This window comes from Anomaloglossus baeobatrachus, chromosome 4, assembly GCF_048569485.1.
Source record: "Anomaloglossus baeobatrachus isolate aAnoBae1 chromosome 4, aAnoBae1.hap1, whole genome shotgun sequence".
Taxonomy (NCBI): Eukaryota; Metazoa; Chordata; class Amphibia; order Anura; family Aromobatidae; genus Anomaloglossus; species Anomaloglossus baeobatrachus.
Window position 1 is genome coordinate 514,802,026 of NC_134356.1, and position 27,769 is coordinate 514,829,794.

General features: G+C 48.2%; 1 protein-coding gene across 1 annotated transcript in view; it reads left to right on the forward strand.

Moving 5' to 3' along the window:
* Positions 1-27,769, forward strand: part of TMC3 (transmembrane channel like 3) — a 124,387-nt gene that overhangs the window by 59,570 nt on the left and 37,048 nt on the right. Inside the window, exons 9-16 of the mRNA XM_075342776.1 lie at positions 8,522-8,565; positions 9,881-10,028; positions 11,003-11,112; positions 11,198-11,273; positions 16,233-16,466; positions 18,225-18,353; positions 18,983-19,050; positions 21,110-21,238. Of these exons, the coding sequence (XP_075198891.1) occupies positions 8,522-8,565; positions 9,881-10,028; positions 11,003-11,112; positions 11,198-11,273; positions 16,233-16,466; positions 18,225-18,353; positions 18,983-19,050; positions 21,110-21,238 (938 nt within the window). The remainder of the gene's footprint in view (positions 1-8,521; positions 8,566-9,880; positions 10,029-11,002; positions 11,113-11,197; positions 11,274-16,232; positions 16,467-18,224; positions 18,354-18,982; positions 19,051-21,109; positions 21,239-27,769) is intronic.

Genomic DNA, 27,769 nt, shown 5'->3' on the forward strand with positions numbered 1-27,769 from the left:
CTAAGGGGGACGCGATGGCGGCTGGACGCGTGTAAGTGTGGCATCGCAACAAACACACTGGGACCCCCCGATCCATCGACCCTAACGGAAAATGTCCGCCCCGCCGAGCTATGCGGAGGCGGCCGAGCCGGTGCCCGGGACAGCGGCATAGCTGAGGGCCCGAACGGTGGAGATTTGCCGTCATTATCAGAGGCAGATCGGCGGGCTGATGGAGCAATGGGCCGCAGAGGTGGAGGCGCTAGTTGTCGTAGCGCGAGTGTATGGAATGGAGGAACCGGAGAGTGACCCACGCCCCTGTGTCCCGGAGGGACCGGCCGCTGCGGCTGAGGGACCCGGTCAGACCCTGGCTCCTAGGTTGCCTCCGTCCTACTTGCTCGCATGCTGCACAGCACCTGGCCCGTTGGGCGTACACCCCCCTGTGATTGCAGCCCAGGGAGTAGCAAGCCTGGAAGCTACGGCGGTTGGAAGCTACCCGTCTGGTGCGGAAGCTGTTGATGGTGACTCCGGGCCTGACACCGAGCCCATGTCGGAGGAGGAAGGGTCCGCCGCAGCCGAAGAATCTGAGTAGGGCAGCGGATGCCCGTTGCACCGTCCCCGTTGGGACCACCACAGAGTTTGTTGTTTGAAAGTTTGCAAAAGAATGATAAGTGAAATGATACCGAGTACTTCACCAGATTTGCTTTGTGATTTGCAACCGGCAGGAGCCGGCACCGTTGTCCCCGTGGGGACCGTTTAAAGTTTATTTGCATGGGAACTATCCATGGACAAGCCCGTGAACTTGCAGGGCACCACAAACGTTAAGTGGCTTGTAAATATGTTGGGTACCGTTACCGTTTCCACTATGCCGCCTCCGGAGAGGCAGGTTGGAGGGAGGGCCCTGAGCAGAGCAGGCTAGGGCCCAGCCACCAAAGGAACCGGTGGCCACCCTCTGGAGGGGAAGGACAGATCCCGCTCGGGTGACTTGTGCTGGACTGTGGGTCAAGGGGTGCTGCCTGGGTTTTAGGGGCAGCATCAGGGCCAGGTTGCTTGGGTGGGAGAGAGCGGAAACCGTGACCGTACACCGTTGCAACGTTTAAGTAAATGTGCCTCCCGTCTTGGGAAGAGTTTTTGATTAAAAATGTATTTATGTTTTGCTTAACCCTGTTATCCCCTTTTTACAGAAAAATAAAACCGGTGTAGGACGGCAGCCCGCGGACGGTCTGCATTTTGCTAAGGGGGAATGTGTCGCCCTGGGCAAGCCAGGGGACACAGGTCACAACACCACCACACCCCACACTCCAGGTAGGCACATCACAGCTAACCTACAAATCCTTGTTGCCTTCCTCCAGGAGTCTGATGATGCACACCAGGGGGTGGGCCAGGCGGTTGGCTCCGCCCACCGAGGAGCTCACAACTCTGGAGGCAGGAAGAAACCAGGCAGATAGAGAGAGATGAGTCCAGGAGGAGGAAGTGGAAGAGAGTTAGCTCAGGGAGGAGCAGGAGTGAGGAGCTAAGCTGAGTAGTTAAGAAAGTGAAAGTAGAGAAGTGGAAAAGGAGGAAAAGCAAGTAAAGTGACAGAAGAGAAGGACAGCCTGAAGGGTCCAGCTTTGTGAGGGCCAGAACAGCAAGGTCAGCAACGGTGGCTGTCTGGAGGGGGGACCGTTTGGAAGTTCCTGGAAGGACCCCGTTGGCTGTGTGCCCGGTGGTCTGGAGCAGTGTTCCGAAGGACAGTCAGCACCAGGGCAGGGGCCTCTCGGACCCTGGCAAGGCTAGGAGTCGCCAGATTTGCCAAATCCGTCAGTGACGGGGACGCAGATCCCCCAACAACCAAGTCCCGATTGAAGGCAACAGCCCAACCCGTATTGGAGAGACACCGCCACCGCCACGGCACAAGTTTCTCAGGGCCAGCGCCTGCGGGCAAAGTGTAGAGCTCCTCCGGCCCAGATTGCAGCCGGGGAGCGGGTAACCGGAGGGAATCCACCGCTACCATCAGTCAACACAGGTGCAAGGAAGAGAGACATCACCGTCACCTACCGGGAGTGCAGGTGCAGCCGTCTGTGGGACCGTCCTACCAGCCGTTGGTTTACCGTACAAACTGTGTCCGTGTGTCAGGCTGAGTGAGTACCACAGTGCCGCAAGGCACAGCGCTGCCCCCGCGTCCCTGCGCCCTCCAGGCCCTACACTTTACATCTCATCACCGGGCCCCGGGATCATCAACCCCTACCCACGGAGGGGCAACACAACACCTGGCTGCTCCGCATCACCATCCCCGGGACCCCCACACTGAGCAGCGGTGGTGCAATCACCACAACCGTGGGTGGTGTCACGAACTATAACAATCCCTTCACCCAACAAACACCCCCTTTCACTCACGGGCGAGGAGTGTCGCTCGAGAAACCCCGGGATCCGGCCCACCGCTCGAGCCACCACTGAGCAGCTGCCGGACCCGAGCAGAAGGGGTGAGCGCGGTGTGCTGACACCCTCCTCCCCGTCCGCGACAACTTGGTGTCACGAACAGGATCTTACCGCTCTGCCGTCAGGTAGAGGTGCGCCTTGTTACCGCCGGAGGCATCCGGCAGAAAAATTTAAGAAGCCGCCATCTTTGGCGCGAAAAGTTCCCGCTCGAGCGTCTTCTCGAGCAGTAGAGGCGCGAAGGCCAAAACCCCGCCCCGAGAGAGGAGGGGCCGGAAAGAGCTAAGGGGGACGCGATGGCGGCTGGACGCGAGTAAGTGTGGCATCGCAACAAACACACTGGGACCCCCGATCCATCGACCCTAACGGAAAATGTCCGCCCCGCCGAGCTATGCGGAGGCGGCCGAGCCGGTGCCCGGGACAGCGGCATGGCTGAGGGCCCGAACGGTGGAGATTTGCCGTCATTATCAGAGGCAGATCGGCGGGCTGATGGAGCAATGGGCCGCAGAGGTGGAGGCGCTAGTTGTCGTAGCGCGAGTGTATGGAATGGAGGAACCGGAGAGTGACCCACGCCCCTGTGTCCCGGAGGGACCGGCCGCTGCGGCTGAGGGACCCGGTCAGACCCTGGCTCCTAGGTTGCCTCCGTCCTACTTGCTCGCATGCTGCACAGCACCTGGCCCGTTGGGCGTACACCCCCCTGTGATTGCAGCCCAGGGAGTAGCAAGCCTGGAAGCTACGGCGGTTGGAAGCTACCCGTCTGGTGCGGAAGCTGTTGATGGTGACTCCGGGCCTGACACCGAGCCCATGTCGGAGGAGGAAGGGTCCGCCGCAGCCGAAGAATCTGAGTAGGGCAGCGGATGCCCGTTGCACCGTCCCCGTTGGGACCACCACAGAGTTTGTTGTTTGAAAGTTTGCAAAAGAATGATAAGTGAAATGATACCGAGTACTTCACCAGATTTGCTTTGTGATTTGCAACCGGCAGGAGCCGGCACCGTTGTCCCCGTGGGGACCGTTTAAAGTTTATTTGCATGGGAACTATCCATGGACAAGCCCGTGAACTTGCAGGGCACCACAAACGTTAAGTGGCTTGTAAATATGTTGGGTACCGTTACCGTTTCCGCTATGCCGCCTCCGGAGAGGCAGGTTGGAGGGAGGGCCCTGAGCAGAGCAGGCTAGGGCCCAGCCACCAAAGGAACCGGTGGCCACCCTCTGGAGGGGAAGGACAGATCCCGCTCGGGTGACTTGTGCTGGACTGTGGGTCAAGGGGTGCTGCCTGGGTTTTAGGGGCAGCATCAGGGCCAGGTTGCTTGGGTGGGAGAGAGCGGAAACCGTGACCGTACACCGTTGCAACGTTTAAGTAAATGTGCCTCCCGTCTTGGGAAGAGTTTTTGATTAAAAATGTATTTATGTTTTGCTTAACCCTGTTATCCCCTTTTTACAGAAAAATAAAACCGGTGTAGGACGGCAGCCCGCGGACGGTCTGCATTTTGCTAAGGGGGAATGTGTCGCCTTGGGCAAGCCAGGGGACACAGGTCACAACACCACCACACCCCACACTCCAGGTAGGCACATCACAGCTAACCTAAAAATCCTTGTTGCCTTCCTCCAGGAGTCTGATGATGCACACCAGGGGGTGGGCCAGGCGGTTGGCTCCGCCCACCGAGGAGCTCACAACTCTGGAGGCAGGAAGAAACCAGGCAGATAGAGAGAGATGAGTCCAGGAGGAGGAAGTGGAAGAGAGTTAGCTCAGGGAGGAGCAGGAGTGAGGAGCTAAGCTGAGTAGTTAAGAAAGTGAAAGTAGAGAAGTGGAAAAGGAGGAAAAGCAAGTAAAGTGACAGAAGAGAAGGACAGCCTGAAGGGTCCAGCTTTGTGAGGGCCAGAACAGCAAGGTCAGCAACGGCGGTGACTGTCTGGAGGGGGGACCGTTTGGAAGTTCCTGGAAGGACCCCGTTGGCTGTGTGCCCGGTGGTCTGGAGCAGTGTTCCGAAGGACAGTCAGCACCAGGGCAGGGGCCTCTCGGACCCCGGCAAGGCTAGGAGTCGCCAGATTTGCCAAATCCGTCAGTGACGGGGACGCAGATCCCCCAACAACCAAGTCCCGATTGAAGGCAACAGCCCAACCCGTATTGGAGAGACACCGCCACCGCCACGGCACAAGTTTCTCAGGGCCAGCGCCTGCGGGCAAAGTGTAGAGCTCCTCCGGCCCAGATTGCAGCCGGGGAGCGGGTAACCGGAGGGAATCCACCGCTACCATCAGTCAACACAGGTGCAAGGAAGAGAGACATCACCGTCACCTACCGGGAGTGCAGGTGCAGCCGTCTGTGGGACCGTCCTACCAGCCGTTGGTTTACCGTACAAACTGTGTCCGTGTTTCAGGCTGAGTGAGTACCACAGTGCCGCAAGGCACAGCGCTGCCCCCGCGTCCCTGCGCCCTCCAGGCCCTACACTTTACATCTCATCACCGGGCCCCGGGATAATCAACCCCTACCCACGGAGGGGCAACACAACACCTGGCTGCTCCGCATCACCATCCCCGGGACCCCCACACTGAGCAGCGGTGGTGCAATCACCACAACCGTGGGTGGCGTCACGAACTATAACAATCCCTTCACCCAACAAACACCCCCTTTCACTCACGGGCGAGGAGTGTCGCTCGAGAAACCCCGGGATCCGGCCCACCGCTCGAGCCACCACTGAGCAGCTGCCGGACCCGAGCAGAAGGGGTGAGCGCGGTGTGCTGACACCCTCCTCCCCGCCCGCGACAATTGCGTTCCACAAATGCAAAGGAGTGTAGAATGCACAGGTGTTGTACCTGGCTTGGCAGCAAAGGAACAATAACTTAGTATTCCAGACAATTTTTGGATGGCAGAAAAAGTGTCAGCTCTTTGGGCAAATTAAATAGCATGGCAAAAGTGGGCAGGTGGGTACAGTGGCCGTGTTCTGTGTGTACCAGGACAGTAAGGGAAGCCTCACTTTCTATCCCTCCTAATGATGAAATGCAGCAAGGAATTCCCTGAGTTTGCTATAAAAATAGCGTTGCAAAATGTGCATGAGGGTGTTATGCAGAGGTGCTAGAAATATCTTGGCACCAGTGGGGCACAAATGGAGTACAACAGCCACTTTTTGGATGCCACTAACTGGCAGCATTTTTTGCTATTATTATAGCTTATTAAAAACAGAGCAGGAGGGTGTCATGCAGAGGTGTTAGAAATAGCTTGACACCAGTGGGAAACTAATGGAAGTCCAACAGCCACTTTTAGGATGCCACTAAGTTTCCTCAGTGTTTGGTATTATAATTGCTTAGTAACAATGAGCTTGAGTGTGCAATGCAGAGGTGCTGCAAATAGATTTGCACTAGTGGGACACTAATGGAAGTCCAACAGCCACTTTTAGGATGCCACTAAGTTTCCTCAGTGTTTGCTAGTATAATGGCTTAGTAACAATGAGCTTGAGTGTGCAATGCATAGGTGCTGCAAATAGATTTGCACTAGTGGGACACTAATGGAAGTCCAACAGCCACTTTTAGGATGCCACTAAGTTTACTCAGTGTTTGCTAGTATAATGGCTTAGTAAAAATGAGCTTGAGTGTGCAATGCAGAGGTGCTGCAAATAGATTTGCACTAGTGGGACACTAATGGAAGTCCAACAGCCACTTTTAGGATGCCACTAAGTTTCCTCAGTGTTTGGTATTATAATGGCTTAGTAGCAATGAGCTTGAGTGTGCAATGCAGAGGTGCTGCAAATAGATTTGCACTAGTGGGACACTAATGGAAGTCCAACAGCCACTGTTAGGATGCCACTAAGTTTCCTCAGCGTTTGGTATTATAATGGCTTAGTAACAATGAGTTTGAGTGTGCAATGCAGCGGTGCTGCAAATAGATTTGCACTAGTGGGACACTAATGGAAGTCCAACAGCCACTTTTAGGATGCCACTAAGTTTCCTCAGTGTTTGGTATTATAATGGCTTAGTAACAATGAGCTTGAGTGTGCAATGCAAAGGTGCTGCAAATAGATTTGCACTAGTGGGACACTAATGGAAGTCCAACAGCCACTTTTAGGATGCCACTAAGTTTACTCAGTGTTTGCTAGTATAATGGTTTAGTAACAATGAGCTTGAGTGTGCAATGCAGAGGTGGTGCAAATAGATTTGCACTAGTGGGACACTAATGGAAGTCCAACAGCCACTTTTGGGATGCCACTAAGTTTACTCAGTGTTTGCTAGTATAATGGCTTAGTAACAATGAGCTTGAGTGGGCAATGCAGAGATGCTGCAAATAGATTTGCACTAGTGGGACACTAATGGAAGTCCAACAGCCACTTTTAGGATGCCACTAAGTTTCCTCGGTGTTTGCTAGTATAATAGCTTAGTAAAAATGAGTTTAAGTGTGCAATGCAGTGGTGCTGCAAATAGCTTGGCACCAGTGGGGCACAAATGGAGTACAACAGCCACTTTTAGAATGCCACTAAGATTCCTCAGTGTTTACTAGTATAATGGCTTAGTAACAATGAGCTTGAGTGTGCAAAGGGCTGGAGGGTACAGTGGCATGGTTGTGGGTCTGTGTAGAGGAAAGGAAGCCTCACTTTCTATCCCTCCTAATGGTGAAATGCAGCGAGGAAGTCCCTGAGCTTAGCTACACAGACGCTCTTATCTGTAGCTGTTAAAATCTCTTTCTGCGGACCTGACTGTCACCTATGGCTCTGAGCCTGCTGTTATTAGCCCTTACAAGGGCTAAAAGAAACTTCTATCCCTATTCTGTATAGCGCTGTGTGTAACTGGGTGACTGACACCCAGACGCAGAAGGCAGATAATGGCGTCCTGACGGGCAGATACCCGTTTTTATAATGCATGGACATGTGACATGGACATCTTATCACACATGCCGTTGCTTCTCTGGCTAAAAGTCCACTTAGCTGTGTGTGTGTCTGGGATTGGCTGACATGCTGGCCCGCCCCACTACACGCGCGCGCTTAGGGAAGGAAGACTAGGGGGAAAAAAATGGCGATCGCCATTATCCCAGCAGCAGTGATCTGAATGCGCTGTTCCCGCACACTATATGATGAAATTTCATAATAGTGTGAGTCACAGAGTGACTTATACTATTACAGCGGAAAGCCAGCTAGTAATTAGCTTGGCTTTTTGCTGCTAGAACCGTTCTCGAATGTAACTAGAACTATCGAGCTTTAGCAAAAAGCTCGAGTTCTAGTTCGATCTAGAACAGCCCCCAAAATCACTCGAACTGCGAACTGGAGAACCACGAACCACGCTCAACTCTACTTCTGATTCCACATGTTTCCCCGAGGTAAAATAATAAAGCCAATACTCACCTCAAGTACCTCACCTCACCTTAAGTACACAGGGCTCACATGGGGTTGTGATGCCACATGAGTCCTTCGTTCTGTCATTGGAAAAAGTGAGTTAATCAACAGAATGTGAGCACTATGGCTGCCGCTCACTTCCTGTTGATTGCTCCTGTGTCAATATGTGGTGAGACAGAAGCCAGAGCTGATTGGACACGGGGCTTGTTTGACATCACAACCCATGAGCCCCGGCACCGCCAATCCTGGACACCGCTGGAATGGCGTCTGTACTGGAGGTGAGTATAGGCTTTATTATTTTATCTGGGGAAACGTGGAATCAGAAGTGTTGTCCTAGTAGTGGATAACCCCTTTAAGGCCCTCATACAAATTAGTTACCTGTTACTTTCTGTAGCTCCTATTAATAATTTCATACTGCCCAAACCACAGATTGTGTGATAATGACATGGGTCTCCTCATATGTGTATAATATATGGACAGTGAAATCAACTAAACCAAGGTGTGTGAAGAGAAGTCAGAAGCAGACTCCGCCCAGAAGACTCCTCTCCTCGTGCTAGGACTACTCTATCTGTGCTTGACTCATTTTTCAAGCTATCATTTATCGGATTTAGCTCAAAGTAAGCAGCCTGTCTGTATTTTATACTGCCTGTGGTTAGGGCAGCATGAGAAAGCCGACTGGTTCCCTATATCACAAAACACTAATAGTAAAGATTTATATAGGAGGCAGGTTGGTCTGTGATGGCACTGATGTTACGATTATATTGATCATATGGATTGTGGAGTCAGGTTATTCAGTTTTCTTACTTTTTTTAAAGGAAGCAATTTTAGAAGAGCAGGAAAAGCGAAAAAGCAAGAATTTGTAAGTAGAACACCAAATCTCTACTTGAAGTTTCATCCTGTGGTAAATATTGTTACATAGTAAGGGCTCGTGTGCACATTGTGTAATTACATGCATTTACGCTGCGTATAGCACTGCAGTGTAAATGCATGCGTCCTGCATCCCCTGAACAATCTATGTAGATTGTGCATGATATGTGCGCACGTTGCTTTTATGAACGCAGCGATTTGGATGCCAAAATTTTGACCCAGCCGTTCATAAAAGCAGCATGTCAATTATTCCGTGCACTATGGATGCAGCTCCCACTCTGTCTATGGTGGGGGCAGCATCCATAGCGCATAAAAATCAGCTTTTTCTACAAAAAAACTGCATCCATTATGCAGTGTTTCTGCAGCGATTTGAAGCGCACATGTGCTGTCAAATCGCTGCAGAATATTCAGCAGGTACGTGCGCATGAGCCCTAAGATGAAAAAGTCACATTCATTGCTCCATATGCACTGACAATAATAAGAGTTTACCACTAAAGACTAACTGAGAACAATTGTGAATTCATCTCTGGAATACACTATAGGCCATAGCTCAGGGTAAGCACCAGGTAACACTATATGAAATAAAATATGTACTTAGTAAAATGGCTCAGAGATGAATATACTGGATTTCAGTTAATATATTAGGACAAGCTGTTTGCATGAGAATATGCAAATATTTCATTTAACCCTAGCATAAGCTATTCAGATATATGTTCAGATGGACGTAACAATCCATACAACATATGAACATATAAAGCTGGGTTGGTCTGTAGCTTAGTATTTTCATAGGTTTGATATGAATAGTGATTTTTATTAAAGGGGCTGTGTAAGACTTAGATATTGATGACATATACATACAATAGGTCATCGATATCAGGTCGGTGAGGGAGGTGACGTCGGCACCAGGCTCTCCTACTAATCAGCTGGTAGCAGGTCCTGTGGTGTCTTTAAAATAAAAAGTTGAAGCTGGGATGCCACAGCGTTGTTCAGAGTACTCGACATTCTCAGGTGCTGTGGTAGATGAGAATGACCCCTATGCAGTGTACTAAGAGGTAGTGTCCCACTCTGTATGTTACTTCCAACCGCCGCAGGACCTGCAAACAAACAATTGGGGAGAGTGATTGGGGTCGGAATATCACCAATCTGACATTCATGTCTTTTCCTGAGACTTGGTCATCAATATCTCTGTCCTGTACAACCACTTTAAGATAAAGGTAATTTGTAATAATGTCATTTTGTATCTCTAATTATATGCAACACAAGAAAATAAGAAAACAATTTCTCCTGACAACATTTTCTACCTCTAGGGCCGTCACAATAAGTCTAAGAATTCTTGCCAACATCTTAGTCCTGCTCTCACTGGCCGGCAGTATATATATTATCTACTTTGTGGTAGACAGATCTCAAAAACTGGAACGTACAAAAATAGAGCTATCGCTTTGGGAGAAAAATGAGGTAAAATTGTTTCCTTTGCTTCCTTCCTCGGAGGTAATATTTTGGTTTGTGACCAGAGTCTACATGTCTCGCATCCCTACATAGTGTGGCTAAGCTCCGTACATTATGGACAGTTCCCCCAATCAGACGTTTGGCTTTGTGAAGTCACCTTCTGATTTATTGATTGGTTTTTAATTGAATGATAGTTAAACTTTTTTTTTTCTAAAATTGCTAGTTTTTTTTGGTTAACAATTCCTTTTGGTCCAAAATATTATTTTTTTAATCAAATTAGGCAAATACTGCTTCTGTTGTTGCCATGTGAAAGTTTGAAGGTATGTGTATCAGCGATCACTAGTGATGAGACAGCACTACCAAGCTCAGGTGCTTGGTACTCATGCGAGCAGTTGGATGTTGGTTGGGCACGGCTTAAGTACCAAGTATAATGGAAGTCAATGGGGAACTCAAGCATTACTGTGGGAACTCTTCTGGAAAAATGCTCGAGTTCCTCATTGACTTCCATTATAGTTGGGTACTCGAGTTGCACCCATTGAAGCATCCAACTACTCTTAACGAGTATCGAGCGCAGGTGCATGGTATTGCTCTCTCATCACTAGTGATCATCCAAAAAAGTGTCATCATTACAACTCCTGAGAATTAAATCAGCTGCTTTCTAATGAACAGCTGTGAGAGAAGTTGTGGTCAGCCATACACATGCTTTGCCGATAGTGTTCACCAGAACAGGCGGTACCCACACTTGGCAGCTCTTCATTGTAAATGGGGGTCCTAAGCAGGTGACTCTGACATAATAAGGCATAGAACCAAGGATTGTCCTGATAGGGCAACACACTTGAAAGAGAATCAATAACACTTACATGTAAATATATTGTGCCTGATATAATATATATGCAGTAAATCTATCTATCTATCTATCTATCTATATATATATATATATATATATATATATATATATCTGGATACTATATACTTCTTCACAGGTGAGCGTTGTCGTTTCACTCATAACCATGATTGCACCTTCAGCATTTGAGCTTGTAGCTGCCTTGGAAATGTATCATCCGAGAACAACATTACGATTCCAGCTGGCGAGGTAAGAATGAAGAGCATAATTCAGATAAAACTGACATCATGGAGACTTGCGATCCAGAAACTCACTTTATCTGTTCTGTCTTCAGGGTTCTGGTCTTGTATCTAGGAAACTTGTACAGTTTAATCATTGCCCTACTGGACAAAGTAAACAGCATGAGTGAAGTAAGTTAAACGTGAAGCTTTTAGACAAATTGAGCCATGAAACTAACTTCACATCTCCCTGAGAACTTCATAGACGGAATATACTTTACAGTTCAGGGAGCCTGTATTTATATCAAGAGATGGCTACAGATCAGTTATATTTTCTATGGCCTTAAAAAATATTAAATCAATGACAAATGAGCATGTTCACTTTGTGAATGAGAATGTCAGCATTGTGCAAAGTATGTAGAGCACCTTGGGGCTCAATGCTAGAAATGTAGAGCACTGACGGCCATGTTGGTGGCAGCTACATCATCTTTTTATACAACCACAATTCCCAAAAAGTTGTGATGCTTTTTAAGATGTAAAGAAGACAATACAATGATTTGGAAGTCTGTTATAGCCATATTTATTCACAACAGAATGTAGGACACCTATCAGATGGTGAATGTTACACATTTTTCCATTTCATTTGGAAAAAACACCTAACTTAGAAACTGATGGCATCAACACATCACACAAAAGTTGGGGCAGAGCAATGTCTACCATTGTGCAGCATCTAGTGATGAGTGAGCACTACCATGCTTAGGTGCTTGGTACTCGAAACAAGCAGGTCAGACACTCAATTGAGCTCTACTCATGTACAGAGTAAAATGAAAGTCAATGGGAAACTAGACCATTTTTCCGGAAGCTCCAGTGTCCCATTGACTTCCATTATGCTCGGTACTCAAGTCGAGTCCATCCCAGCATCCGGCAGGCTCATTTCGAATACAGGGCATGGTAGTTCTTGCTCACCACTAGTAGCATCCTGTCTTCTTTTTTACAACAGAGACTATAAATGTCTGTGAAATGATAAGATCAATTGCTAAAGATTTTGGAGAAGAATGTTGTCCCATTCTTATCTGATATTGAATTCTAGCTGCTCATCAGTCCGGGGTCTTCTTCGCTGGATTTTTTCTATCATAATACACCAAATGTTTTCTATTACTGAAAGAACTGGACTGCAGGCAGCAAGTTCATCACCCAAACTCTTCTTCTGTGAAGCCATGTGATAGATATAATATTTTGTTTAGTATTGTCTTGCTGAAACATGGAAGCCCTTCTCTGAAATAGACATTATCTGCATGGAAGCATACTACCGGTATATGTTGTTCTAACACATATAATGCTCAGCATTTCTAGTACCTTTTCAGAGGTGTAAGCCACCCATGCTATTGGCAGTAATACAACTATTGTATATTGTATAAATATATACTATTAAATTTGGATTAATCCGACCACAGAACAGTTTTACATTTTGCCTCAATCCATTTTAAATGAACCTTGACCTAGAGAAGACAGCAGCCTTTCTGGATTGTGTTGATACATGGCTTCTCTTTTGCACGATAGAGCTCTAATTTATGGATTGTACGGTGAACTGTTCACAATCAATGATTTTTGGATGTATTCCTGAGCCAGTTCAGTGGTATGCATCTTGCCTGTTTTTAATGCAGCACCACCTGAGGCTCCTAGATCATGAGCATCTTATATTGAACATCAGCCACGTCCATTGTGCACTTGGAATTCTGTAGAATTTATGAGTCTTTTGCTGATATTATGTATTGTAGTTGGTGATATATTCTAAATCTTTGCAATTTTATGTTGAGAAACATTTTTGTGAAATGATTCCACAATTTTCAGACACAGTTCACAGATTAGTAAACCTGCAAAAGAGGGAGGACCACATTATTGCCCCTGAAGAAGCCGTGCTAGGCGACACGCATTGGGTCAGGTCTCCTTTACACCTTATCTTGCTGTTTAATGATATTTGCATTTTCTCATTCATGTACTACATTTGGCTCATTCTCATATGCTTATGCTATTTTTGATACAAGCTAGGCTTTTCCTATACCTTATATGGTTTTTGTGGGAATTTACATCATCTATATTATATGCTTGATGTGCTTTACCTCTATATGTCTATATGGTTGTTTTGTAGACATTGTCTAACCTTGCATTTTTTTTATAGTATTGAGATATTCCTCTATATTTTCTTGTGCTCTATTAGGAGCTTTTTCTGCTATTTGGTTCTGGCAAGACTTATATCATTATGTATTTAAGGAACTTATGTGCATAAGGGGCCCTTGGTTTATATGGTGGTGTCAATTTTTATGTATTTTGTATGGTTTTAATTATGTACTAATAAAACGTAATTTTTATTCATTGAGTGAGTGCCATATTTTGTCAAGCGCTTTTTTTTTTCTTGAGATTAGTGAACCTTTGACCCTCTTTGCTTCTGAGAGACTCTGCCTCTCTAACTGCTCTTAATATACAGTCATGTGACAGTTGAAATCTGACCCTCCAGCTGTTTTTCAGTAGTACCATCTACTCTTCCAACCTTGTGTTAGCTCTATCACACCATTATCGATGTGTTGCTGCCATCAATTTTTATTTTTTTTGTTACTGAAAAGTAAAAATGTCTAACTATTTAATTCTGATGTGTTCTGTGCTCTGTTGTGAATAAAATATGGAAAATATTCCAAATCATTTATCCTTGTTTTATTTACCTTTTACACTGTGACGTAACTTTTTTGTAATTAGGGTTATTTATATTTGGAAATCTTATCATTAGTGAGAACCGGTCACTACATTGATGCTGCCCAAATGACGGGCAGCACAAATCAGAGCCACATTGCAATTCCAGGTATAGTTTTCTCTGAAACGCTCTAGGATTTCAGGATAAACAAACCTTGAAGAGCTTTTTTGGGACTATAGGGTGAGATATTACTAGTCCAGTGCAGCCCTTAGCCAGCTTCTCCCTGCTCAGCTCTAGGTCTCATGTGTGTGTGTGTGTGTGTGTGCCGCCCTGGGCAAGCCAGGACGTCACAAGCACTACACCAACACACCCCACACTCCTGGTCAGGCACACCGAAGTCAGACAAAAACCCTTGTTGCCTTCCTCCAGGGGCTGATGTCCACACCAGGGGGTGGGCCAGGCAGATGGTCCCGCCCACCGAGGAGTTCACAGTCCTGGAGGCGGGAAAAAGAGTGGAGTTGGGTGTAATACTATTGTATGTACTGAGGATTTCGATTGCGTTAGGGCAATGACAACCAGAGACGAGTTCTTGGTGCAAAAGACGTTTTATAATATGTAACCGCAATATGTAAACAGAACAAAATATACACAGTAATATGTAACCGCAATATGTACACCGAACAGAATATACACAGTGGAACATAAACACTGTAAATACCTGCCGGGTTCAGAGCAAAGGGGAATTCCCAGGGCCGCGCACTGGACTCCCCCAGGGAGACTGCCAGAAGCGAACCCCTATACAGGGGCTGTCCGGCAATCGCCCCAGAAGGCCCAAATGTACAGCAGCCGGGACACAAAAAGGGCAACAGATATAGTCCAAAAAATGTCCGTACGTGATGTGAGTCCTAGGGTGGATATGAACGGAAGGGACCGGGCAGAAGTGCCGACCAGAGACGGCAGACGGAGTCCAAGCACAGTTGGATGAGAGGTGAAGTCCAGAGCTGGTATCAGGTGTTTCAACCGGATCCAAACAGCAATCAGGAGATGAGAGCAGCAGGGCAGGAGTACACAGGAAGCAGTATACTCAGGCAACTCGACTAAGCTTAGGGGTGGGCTTTTAAACAGATGAACAGGAAGTAGGGCAACAGAACAGAAAACTCCATGTTAACAAAGGGCAAGATCCTTTAAAAGAAAACTGTAAATCCCGGAACTCTGACATTGGAAAGTGAAAGTGAGAGGAAGGAAAGTGGAAAAGGAGCGGACAGAAAGTGGTCCGGGTGTGTGTCCCGGACGGATCAGCAAGGTTGGCAGACGATGGTGACCGTCTGCAGGAGAGGCCTATTGGAGCTAGCCGTAAGGACCGTGAACGGGCGGTGGCCCGGCGGTACCGGACCGGTACGCAAAGAGAAGCCAGCACCATCCGGCAGGGGCTTACGGACCCCGGCAAGGCTAGGAGTCGCCGTGAATTTGTCAAATCCGTTAGCGAAGGGAACCTCCTGGGTTTCCCAGCAGCCAAGTCCCGACTGAAGGCAACAGTCCAACCAAGAGAGGGAAACACAGTCACCGCCAAGGCTAAAGGTCCCAGGGCCAGAGCCTGCGGGCAAAAAGGGCTCCTTCAGCAACCTTCAAGCTGGGGAGCGGGTTACCGGTAGGAACCCATTGGAACCGTTTACACTACACAGGTGCAGGGAAAGGCAGTCACCATCAACCTGCCGGGAGGAGAAACACCGCAGCCGTCTGTGGGACCCGTCCATCCAGCCGTTTGTTTTACCGGAGACTCTGTGTACATCATTGGCTGAGTGAGTACCACCGTGCCGTGCGGCACAGCGCTGCCCCCGCGACCCTGCACCTCGCCAGGCTCCGTAACCCGCCTGCAATCCATCCCTACCCCATCACCGGGCCCCGGGACTACCAACCCCCTACCCACGGAGGGGAGAACTAACATCCAGGCTGCTCCCTGTCATCGCTCCCGGGATCCCCGTCCAGAGCAGCGGTGGTGTCACCAATCTCACCACAACCGTGGGTGGCGTCACGGACAATATCAAATCCCCACAATCAATTCCCCCTTTTCACTCACGGGCGAGGAACGCCGCTCGAGTCCCCGGGATCCGGCACACCGCTCGAGCAACCACCGAGCAGCCGCAGCAGCCGGACCCGAGCAGTGGGAGAGCGCAGTGTCCCCTCCTCCGCCCGCGACAACTGTGTGCGCGCGCAGCCAGGCTCTGATTCATGCCGCCCGTGGTATGGACAGCATGAATGTAGTGACAGTTTTTCTTTAAGCAATGACCTAGTTGGCTATTGTGTAATAATATGCAGGTAAAATCTATCAATTTGAATGTAGGAACTAATTTGTGAGACTAAAAAGTAATATTCTACTCTTTATGTTGTTATGTCGTATTGCAGAATTGCTTCTTATTTGTACAATTTTGTGACTTTTCTTGTCTTTTTAACATGTTTTGTTTCAGAATAGCAGTAATGAGACATTCAAAGATGCTGCCCGCCTCTATGCTACCACAGCGGTCACTGTGTTTTCTATATCAACTCCCACTATTGGAGTGGACACAAACTCTACACTTCTTCTAGAATTTGAGCAGAACCTGACAAAGCCATTGGCACTTATTGACAACCAGACAACAGTGTCTATCATACCAATCATCCGACCACAGAAGAATGAATGTTGGGAAACCTATGTAGGGCAGGTTAGTTAATAACAGTGTTACATGGCAAATTAGTTATGCGCTTATTAAAATGTATTTAAAGACTACAGCACATGTGCAGGGCCAGATTTACACATTTCTACGCCTTTGGCCCAAGCACATATTTATAGGTTCCTTCTCCCTGGCACTGGTGTCACTCATTACTACTAACTCCATTCCCTCTTGACATCTTCTGTCACAGTTAGAAGCAGAGGTGGTGGAGATAGAAGCAGAGAGCTGGCGCTGCACTCACATCTCCCACAATGTCTAGCATCCAGGATCCAGGAGGTGTTCAGAGGGGGCGGCGATTCAAGAAACTGTAGTAACTGCAGTGCTTCCCCCGTGTCTGAGCAATTGAGATGGGCAACGTAAATGTACTGCTTAATTTAGTAAATTTATATGGATGTAAATATGTAAATGTAAAAAGAAATGTATAAATATTTGGTTGTTATTTCTTCTGTATATATGCCCGCCTTACTGCTGCGCCCTAGGTTGGCCTTATGGGTAATATGTGCAGCATGCTATGAGCAATACCTGCACATTCACGGTAATTCTTCTTTTCAGTGAACGGGGAAAACAAAAACAGTCAAGTAATGCCAAGTTCAAAACCTTTTTTTGTAGCAGGAGGTACAGCAGGGGTATGGTGGTGTATGTGTGTGGCGCCCCTGAGGCTTCAGTCGCCACAGGGTACTGCATCTCCTTTAAGATGTAGTACTCATCCCGGGTAAGGAGAGGTTAATTCCTGGTGATTCTCACATTCACAACCACACACAGTTAGGTGCCTTCCCACTGGGGGGATGGCCTGGGGTGGATAGGGGTGGCCATTATGAAGCATGAGACTTTCCCAGTCACCAGGACAGCCACCTGGGGGGCGGGCACCACTTGCCAAAAAGGGAAGGAGCGTCTTCACATATAGTCAGTTAGCCCTGGGCACAACTTGGGGTGAGACGCACTTAAGGACCTCAGTCCACTCTCTTCTACCTCACACTTCTGGGAGCGCCATAGGGTCCGTGGCTTGGAGCATCCAGCTCAGCCCAGGTTCTCTATAGCTACACGGGATTTCAGGGTCTGCGGTGAGTACCGGAAACACCCGCGACCCATTCCACATTCCACATACACCGGGATTGGAGGGACCCTGACCAGAAAGGACTCACAGTGGGAACACCGTCGGTGATTTTGAATTGCTCGGGATCAACTGGGGTCCATCACAGCGGTGACCAGTGCTTCGGGAGCGGCAACTGGTTTACTTAATAAACTGTGAGTAAAACACCTGGAACCCACAGAGACTGTATCCGCCTGTCATTCCCGTCCCGGTGCCCACCATCACTACTTCAATCATCATCCTCCCCGGGGCCCACTCCACCTGTGGGGAGCAGAAACATCTCGGCTGCTACTACCATCTGCCCCGGAGAACAGCGACAGTAGCGGCGGCTAATTACCTGGCCACATACCACATGTGGCGTCACGAAAACAACCTCCACCATCATCCTTATTCCCCCTCTCCCTTCATGTACGCCTCAAGGTCACGAAACCGGGCAGGGCCACCCGTGACATCCCCTGACCCTCACCAGCCCGGTGACGACTATTTTTCCCCCAACCCCCTGGGGTGCTACATGTGCTTTCAGTTATATCTTGCAAATATTTATCAATTGGAAAAACAGCTATATTTTACACCCAGTTTAATTTTATTTTAGGACATGGGGAACTTTAGTGAATTTGTCTTGATCATTTAGATTTATGACTTGAAGCTTTTTATTTCAGGAGATGTTGAAGCTTTCCATTATTGATATGATTTTCACAGTGGCCAGTATCCTCCTTATTGATTTCTTCCGTGGCCTGTTTGTACGGTATTTGAGCGACTGTTGCTGTTGGGACCTTGAAAGCAAATTTGTGAGTATAATATAAAATACTTGTAAAGTTATAACATTTTATTCAACTTAAGAAATGAAAACATTTTGAGAATGGGTACAAATTATTTCTAATTAGCAAGAAACACTTTGTGGTGGCCTCATGAGTGTTTCTAGAAATGGGTATATATATATATATATTTGCTACTCTTTTTACCATCTGATGGATTTTTTAATTACTGGATGTCCAGTTGCCACGTTTTATATTATGTGGATGGTAATTGCAGGAGGTTATTGCGAACTTGTGGATTTACACAATACAGAGACCATGATCCGATTGCGCGGTCGACGTCATGTACAAGTCCATGCATTATGTGACTGGGGTGTGTCAGTATCTCTCACAGGCAATAAGATTTTATTCATACCGACATGGTTTTTCTATAATTGTGTAATGCAAGCAAGGATGATGTACCGTGGAGGGCTCATCTTCCCATGCCTGTCCTCGCTGTTGAGTTTGGATAGTTATTAGCTAAATTATGTTTGGCTGTTTAACAAGGGAATGAGATGTAATTTGATTTGCCTGTTGTGGTTTGGATTTAACCCTGTACAGACTTTGACCTACATTATGTAATGATCCTTTGGAATTTATATGTATGTTTTATATATATTCAGCCAGAATATGGAGAATTCAAAATTGCTGAGAACGTTTTACATCTGGTATACAACCAAGGGATGATATGGTATGTACAGTGATAAATGCAGAAATATTTTGAAGTTGTGAGTATATATTTATGGGATTTGCTCTATTGGCTTATTGCCACACTACTTTGCATGGGTGATGAAAAAGAGTAATGTTATGATGAGACTGCAGGAAAAGGAGGCTCTAATGCTGTCCGTCATGCTAGGTTACCCTAAGCTACCCCTAACCTTAGTGTTACCACTAAATGCTGGAGTCCCGTGCCTGGCTATTCTCCTGATCAGATCTAAACTGTTGCATTCCCCTACCCCACAGGGAAGGAAGGGGCAGGAGTGTGATAGAAATGCAAAATAAGACAGACAGGGAAAACAAAAACCAGACACACTGCAAGCTCACAAGAACAAACCATAAGAGACTAAGGAGAAAAGCAAGAGCAGGAAGGTAGCAACAAAAAGACAACAAGGGTTAACACTTCAACCGCTCACAGCAATAAAGTACTACTGCCATCAAAGAGTCATGATCACCTCACCTCACCAGACCAGTATAGGTAAACTATAGCTGGCATTAATGAAACAGTCCAGTCAGTAAATATAGGAGGTGAGTGAACATGATAGTCTCTTTGATCACATGCTGTGGGAGAGCCAAACTAGTAGCCCAGCCCAGATTAGCTCTTGCTAGCCTGTCTAAGCCTGTGGATCGATGCCCACATCTCCCTACACTGATCACAGCCCTCACAGAAGTTGGCAGGCAGAGTGCAAGGATCTGTGGTTTCCACAGATCCTGACGCCGCCATGACAGTTGGCGATGCCTGCAAAAATCTCCTTGTGACAAATAACTGCCAGCACTTTTTTGGACCCAGTTCTGCAAGTTTTTTTCATAGTCCCCTCAACATTGTAAGCAACAAAGTACAAAAAAAGAGAATACCACATCACCTCATGCAGCTGCATACCCCTGTATACAGAATCTGCTTTGCCATGTAAAGTACGAGTTGCTTGCCTAACATTAAGAATACTTTGTACATTTCGAATATAAGGCTACTTTCACACATCCGGTTTTTGCTCTGCAGCACAATACGGCGCTCTGCAGAAAAACCGCAACTGTTTTTTTTGCCGCCGGTTGCGGGTTTTTTTGCATAGACTTAAATTAGTGCCGTATTGTGCCGCATGGGCTTGCATTCAGTCCGGTTTTTGCCGCATGCGGCAGATTTAGCCGATGCCGCGGCCGGATGGAACGTTGCCTGCAACGTTTTTTGCTCCGGCAAAAAAAACGCATCCCGCCGCATCCGGCCGCTGCGGCACATTTTTCAATGCATGCCTATGGACGCCGGAAGTGGCGCGATGCATAAAAAAACGCATCCGGCCGCCGCATGCAGTTTCTTCCACTGCGCATGCCCAGTAGCGTGCCGCAACCGGAAAAAAATGGACCGGCCGCATGTAAAAACTTATGCAAAGGATGCGGTGTTTTCGCCGCATCCATTGCATAGGTTTCACAGCCGGATTGAGCCGCACGGCTCAAACCGGATGTGTGAAATTAGCCTAACCGACTAAGTGTCACCATATGCCATCCATATACAGTTCATCAAAATTAACTTTCATACAAGTTTTAGCTATGTACCCACCATTTAAAATACCTAAAGTACTATTGATATTGCCCACTCTTTAAAATGCCTGCCATGTGCCTCACCACACAAAGTGCCTACTTGAGCTTACATTATTATTATTACTGCTTTTGTAACCCTGGGCACTAAGTATATACCATATATGCCCTAATTTAATACACATTTATACTTGCCAATTGTAATTACGATTCACGTGTTTTATGCTGCGTTCACATGCTGATAATCAGGCGCTGTAAATATGTTGCTGTTACCCCGATAAACAAGGAAAATGTGTGTTCACCGCTTAAATCAATTTTTCAAACTTTGGTGACCAGAGAACGTTTATTTTTAAACTTTCGGTTCTAACAAATGGTAAAAAGAAAAGCATCAAATGCATTGAACAATATGGATTTAAAGAAAAGGTTACTGGGGAAAATGAGAAAATGATGTTTGTGTGTTTATTTCTAATTGTTGAAGTTTTTAATAATTTTTTATCATTTTCTAGGATGGGAGCCTTTTTTTCTCCTTGTCTACCTGCTTTCAATGTTTTCAAATTGATAGGACTGATGTATTTAAGAAGCTGGGCAGTGCTGACATGCAATGTTCCACATCAGCAGGTTTTCCGAGCTTCAAGGTCAGTAGTAAGTAGCTCGTGAGAAGAAGAAGCAAAATACAGTATCGCAGCGCTCAACTACATTATAAAGATAAATGAAGCTCATTTCCTGGGAAGGTTATTCAGTGCTACAAATGTATGGCTCTCATTTCCTACAGTTGAAGATGAAGTCACACTAGAAGGCCATGTTGTTTTTTGAGGACTTTATGTCAAGTAAACCTGAATTCAAAAGACTGTATTACACGATCCGTGTATGGACCGCAACACCAAGACCAACTATGGCTGTCTTGACCCAATCTAGCAGCGTAGTGAGGCTATGACACTTTTAGTTGGGGTTAGAAGACTTGTGGTCAGTCCGGGCATTGTCGTTTGTACACAAAACAGGAAATATGGATGTGTAAATTCAGCTTGTTGCTCGAAAAAAGTACATTTCAATTAATAGAGATCATGGAAAAATAATAATTTCTGCAATTGGATATGTAAACAAAAATGTTCAAGTGATAAAATAATGTTATGAATGTGCCCCTGATATCTGCTATGCACTGTGTAATGGCTGTGTCCGACCATGTAGAGCAGCTCCAGTTTTTGGGCTCACACCTCCTGGTCATGGTGCAAGCATAAGGCCCCTTTACACATCAGTTTTTTGTCATCAGTCACAATCTGTTTTCTCGACGAATTGACAAATCCACCGGAGATTGTGGCTAAACTGATGCGACAGATCCATTTTTCCACAGATCCGATTAGCTGGGGGCTAAATAATAATTGGAACATGCGCAGTTAAAAAAAATGGAATCCGTCGCTGGATTCTGTCATTTGACGGATGACGATGGATCCTGCACCCATAGACATCCATTCTACCAAACGACAGACGGTGATGGATCAGTCACTGTCCGATTTTTCGACGTACACAAAAAACATTACTGAGCACTAGTCTCCATCCGACGGACAAACATTTTTTGACGGATCCGTCGAACGACAGATGAAACGTGAGGCCATCCGTCGCAATCCGTGGCTAATACAAGACAATGAGAAAAAAAACTGATCCAACGGCATCAGTCGCTGGATCTGTTTTTTGTTCAAAATTCGACGGATTGTGACTGATGGCAAAAACTGATGTGTGAAAGGGGCCTTATTCACTGATGATAAGTGAGTATACAGAGGAAATAGCTAGGGCATGCAGCTGCTGCTTTCTGAAGAAACAGATTTCTGCCGTATCACCAGTCATGTGTAACGTCAGTATTATGGTTCCATACTTATGTCGGCGTCCCAGCACCAATGTCCTTGCATTCTCCTCCCCCCTAATCCAGCTGGGATACCGTTGCAGTTTCCTTCTGGTTGCTTGCACGGTTCCCTTTTCTGCCGCACTGCCACTCATGTTACTTGATCATCTACGTATGTTCGGTCCCTAGGCCCCAGGCCTGAGCTTGCCCTGCTGGGTTCCTGGTTAAAGCATAGGGTGCGTGCATGCTCACCTTCCTCGCTTATATTGGGGCGGTGTGTGCACCCTGCTAAGATGGCCCCAGCCTATGGCTGGGAGATATCTGGTATAAAAGTTCCCCTTCCCTGATGGGCGTGGCCGAGCAACAGCTTTAGGTTTAGTAATCTAGCTCTGTGTTGGTCCTGCCATGTTGATCTGGTCTGCCTGTACCCAGCTTCAGTCCTGACTGCTTTATTTCTGGTATTCTGATGTCTGCCCCGGACCTGTCCTGTCCATGTGTTGCCCTGGTACCAGTCTGTAACCTGTTCCTGAATTCCTGCTCTTTTCTGTACCTGAAACCCTGCTGTGTCCTGTTCTTGTAACTCTGCTGTGAATAAAGTTCTGTTTGGTGTTTTAAGCCTCATGTCCGGCGTTCCTGCTGTTCCTGCACCACCCTGTTGCGGTCCAAGACTGCTGTGCCTGCACCGCCCTGTTGTGGTCCAAGCCCGATGTTGCCAACACCGCCTTTCTGCTATCTGTACTTATTGTGCCTGTGCCACCCTGCTGCGGTCTATGCCTGCTGTACTCGATGTCTGGTGTCTGATGGCTTCTGCCCGGTCTGGGGCCTTAACTGATGTCCAGTTTCTGATGACCTGTGCTCAATGCCTGGAGCCCTGCCTGATAACTTCCTGTGTCTGTCCTATTCCTGAGTCGGTTGTTCTGTGTGCCGCCCCCAGGGCCGGATTATAGGCGGGGCAGACGGGGCTCCCGCCCAGGGGCCCCCACCACAAGAGCTTCTGAGGGGGCCCCCACCACCATCAGTGTGGGCGCCATTTTATTAACGCCGCAGTGTGGTTCAGGACCGCACTGTACCTTTAAAGAATTTCAATCCCGGCCGTCACTTTTCTGCAGACACGCCCACTGCACGCTCTGTGGGCTGCGTCTGCTAGGATGACGTCACCGCGCACCTGTTGCTGCTTCTAAGTTCCTGCCGTAGAGGAGCTTGTGGGAGGACCGGAGGTCTCAGTGGATCCCGGTAAGTATGATTAATCATGGTGCCGGCCGGGCAGGAGGCTGCAGTGAGGAGGGAGCAGGACGCCGCTGATAACTCCAGACCGGTTCCATAGTGTCAGCGGCAGCTCTGCCCGGGATCATTGTGAGTTATTGCCGGAGTCTGAACTGCAGCAGATCAGCTCGGGCTGTCAGTGCCGGGTCATCGGCCTCATCTCTCCCTTGCAATAACTCACACTGATCTCCAGCACAGACAGCACTACACAGAATCCTGCACTGATCACATCTGAGCCTGCAGCACACATTACACTATATGGCCCATATTACATTTAGAATATGTTACATCCTGTCCTGTAGGCCCAGGTGTGATCAGTGCAGAGGATTGTATATCTGTGTACATGGTATACCGCATCCAGTGTACAGAGCAGTGTGATATACTGTGTACACACATCAGATGGTATATAATAATGTGTATATTCTATAACATCTGGTGTCTGTATCACAGTAAACCCGGTCAAATTTCAGGGGGCCCACTCGCGGTGGCAGGAGTGGCGTAGCGCTAGTAAGGGGGGCCCGGTGCCCGCGCTGCCTCCCCCCGCCGAGGATCGCGCTTTCAATTGTATCGGCATCGCAGCTGCCGATACAATTGAGAGCAATGATGAGATGGAGCGGCGCGCTCTCTCTCATGATTCTCGCTGTGTCTGTCGGCATTCTGACAGCTCTGCAGCAGAGCGTGGTGACGTGATCACTGCGCGCCTGCTGAGAGGTCAGAGAAAGCGACAGCAGTGGACACGCTGAGGAGACCGGAGGAGCGGGGGAACGAGGAGAAGTGAGTATGTACAATCACTGTGGCCAGACGACCATGGGGGTGCATTAAATGATATGGGGGCTGTATACTACATGAGGGTGCCTAATGCTATCTGGTTCTGCACTGTGCTATATAGGGGCTGTACACTATATGAGGATGCCTAATGCTATCTGGGTCTGCTTTTTGCTATATACGGGCTGTATACTACGTGAGGATGCCTAATGCTATCTGGCTCTGCACTGTGCTATATAGGGGATGTATACTACGTGAGGATGCCATATGGGGGCTGCATAGTGCCATATGGGGGCTGCATAGTGCCATATGGGGGCTGCATAATGCCATATGGGGGCTGCATAATGCCATATGGGGGCTGCATAGTGCCATATGGGGGCTGCATAGTGCTACATGGGGGCTGCATAATACTATATGGAGGACTATGGGAGCTTCATAACACTATATGGAGGAATATGGGGGCTGCATAATACTATACCCCCAGAGTTGTATGTCCTCTACACCACAGAGCTGTATATCCCCAGAGCTGCATGTCATCCCCCACCTCAGAGCTCTTTGTCCCCCCCACCTCAGAGCCACTGCCCCCCTCTAGAGCTGTATGCCCCCCATTGCTATGTACCCCTTTCCTCAGTAATATGGATGTCCCCAGTAATGTGTATGTCCCCAGCCTCTCTTGTGATGTATATACAGCAGTGTTAGTGTTCTCTGTGCGGCCATGTCTGTTAGTGTCAGCCACCAATCAGCGTGGCACAGACACGTGCCCAGGAGGAGCTGGATGGAGACAAGCGGGGAGGTGAATGAGGCTGTTGCCGGCTTCCCAATATTAAAAATTAGATAAAAATATAAAAATTTGTCTGTGTGTGCATGTGTGATGCGTATCTATGTGTCATCTATGTATGTCGGTGTGTATGACTGTGTCTAGATTTATGTCTGTTTATATGTGTTTTTGTGAATTTGTCTTTAAATATATACTGTATGTGTACGTATGCCTGTATGTGTATGTACAGTATCTGTGCATGTCTATGTGTGGATGGGGCCCACTGAGACTTTTTCGCCCAGGACCTACAAAAACATGGAGCCGGCCCTGCGTGTACCAGTCATGTATTTTCCTGTACACTGTACAGGGGCGTACCTTTGGGGGGCATGCGGCATATTTGTCCCTGCACAGCAATCAGGGGGGCACCATTGGAAAATGTGAGGCAGAAGTATGGTGGGAGAAAATTGTAAGTGGACAGTATTGGGAAAGAAAAGTGTGCGGGGCATAGAATGGAGACTGGGTAGTGGGGGAGGGGGGATAAGCAGTATAGAGAAGGGGCAGTATGGTGGCCAGTGTGAGGGCACAGTATGGAGGACACAGTATGCTGAGGAGAGGGAATGTGAGACTGAGGTGCAGTATAGAGAAGGAGCAGTATGGTGGCCAGTGTGAGGGCACAGTATGGAGGGCACAGTATGCTGAGGAGGGGGAATGTGAGACTGAGGTGCAGTATAGTGACTGGATAGTGAAGGAGATAGGCAGTATAGAGAAGGGGCAGCATGGTGGGCAGTGTGAGGGCACAGTATGGAGGACACAGTATGCTGCGGAGGGGAATGTAAGACTGAGGTGCAGTATGGTGACTGGATAGTGAAGGAGGTAGGCAGTATAGAGAAGGGGCGGCATGGTGGCCAGTGTGAGGGCACAGTATGGAGGGCATAGGATGCTGAGAAGGGGGAAAGTGAGACGGAGATACAGTATAGTGACTGGATAATGAAGCAGGTAGGCAGCATAGAGAAGGGGCAGCATGGTGGCCAGTATGAGGACACAGTATACTGAGGAGGGGGAATGTGAGACTGAGGTGCAGTATGGTGACTGGATAGTGAAGGAGGTAGGCAGTATAGAGAAGGGGCAGCATGGTGGCCAGTGTGAGGACACAGTATGGAGGTCACAGTATGCTGCGGAGGGGAATGCAAGACTAAGGTGCAGTATAGTGACTGGATAGTGAAGGAGGTAGGCAGTATAGAGAAGGGGCAGCATGGTGGCCAGTGTGAGGGCACAGTATGGAGGACACAGTATGCTGCGGAGGGGAATGCAAGACTAAGGTGCAGTATAGTGACTGGATAGTGAAGGAGGTAGGCAGTATAGAGAAGGGGCAGCATGGTGGCCAGTGTGAGGGCACAGTATGGAGGACACAGTATGCTGCGGAGGGGAATGCAAGACTAAGGTGCAGTATAGTGACTGGATAGTGAAGGAGGTAGGCAGTATAGAGAAGGGGCAGCATGGGGGCCAGTGTGAGGGCACAGTATGGAGGGCACAGTATGCTGAGGAGGGGGAATGTGAGACTGAGGTGCAGTATTTATATCTAAATGCTACAGTTCGTGCTCTACTGTTATGGTTAAAATGTTAACGTTATTGGGCCCCCACCAGATTTTCTGCCCAGGGGCCCCCACCAACCTTAATCCGGCCCTGGCCGCCCCCGTGCCAGCAGCCGGTGCTGCTCGGGTCCGGGCCTGCTGGGGTGGTGGCTTGAGGGTCTCCGGACCCGGGGGTCTCGCGGACACGCAGAATAAATGGGAGGACGTAGATGTACGGGCTAGGCCGTAGTAAGTTCGTGACGCCACCCACGGTGTGTGGTGAAATGGGGCACCACTGCTGCTGCTGTAGGGCACCCGGGGGAGATGTTGTGCAGCCAGTTGTTAACCCCTCCGTGGGTAGGGATGGTGGCCCCGGGACCCGGTGTCTCTGTGCAGGGGATAGCGACCGCAGGGAGTGTTGGTGTACTCACGGTTAATAAACCACACAAGTCTCTGGTAAACCAAGGTGATGGTGGACGATGCCGCGGCCAATTGCATTCAGGTCCCCCACCCGGCTGGTGGTCTCTATCCTTTTCTCTGCACTGTTTTGTGTAAGGTGGACTTCCTAGCGTGAAACTCAGGAGTCCGCTCCCGGCTGGATGTAGCCAAAGGAGCCGTGCCCACAGACGCTGGCCCGTGGGATCTATGGGCCCTGGCGGTGACTTCTTATCCCTATCGGTGGGCTGTTGTCTTCTATGAGGGACTTTGGGTGGGACAGAACCTCTAGTCCTGGCCTCAATCGGTGAATTAACCAGTCCACTTGTTTCCGGTTCTGGCTTCAGAGTCCGAGTACCCCCCTTTGTGCTACGGTTTCCGGGTCGGTTCCCCGTGTCGAGACCAGTGGGCTACAACCCTGTCCCGGTCCACCTCGGTTCTGCCGAACCGTCTTCCCATCTCCTGCTGACGGAGACCACTGTTGGCCTCCTAGCCAGTGGCACCAGGGCTCCTACCCTGGTACCGTTCAACTTGAACTTTC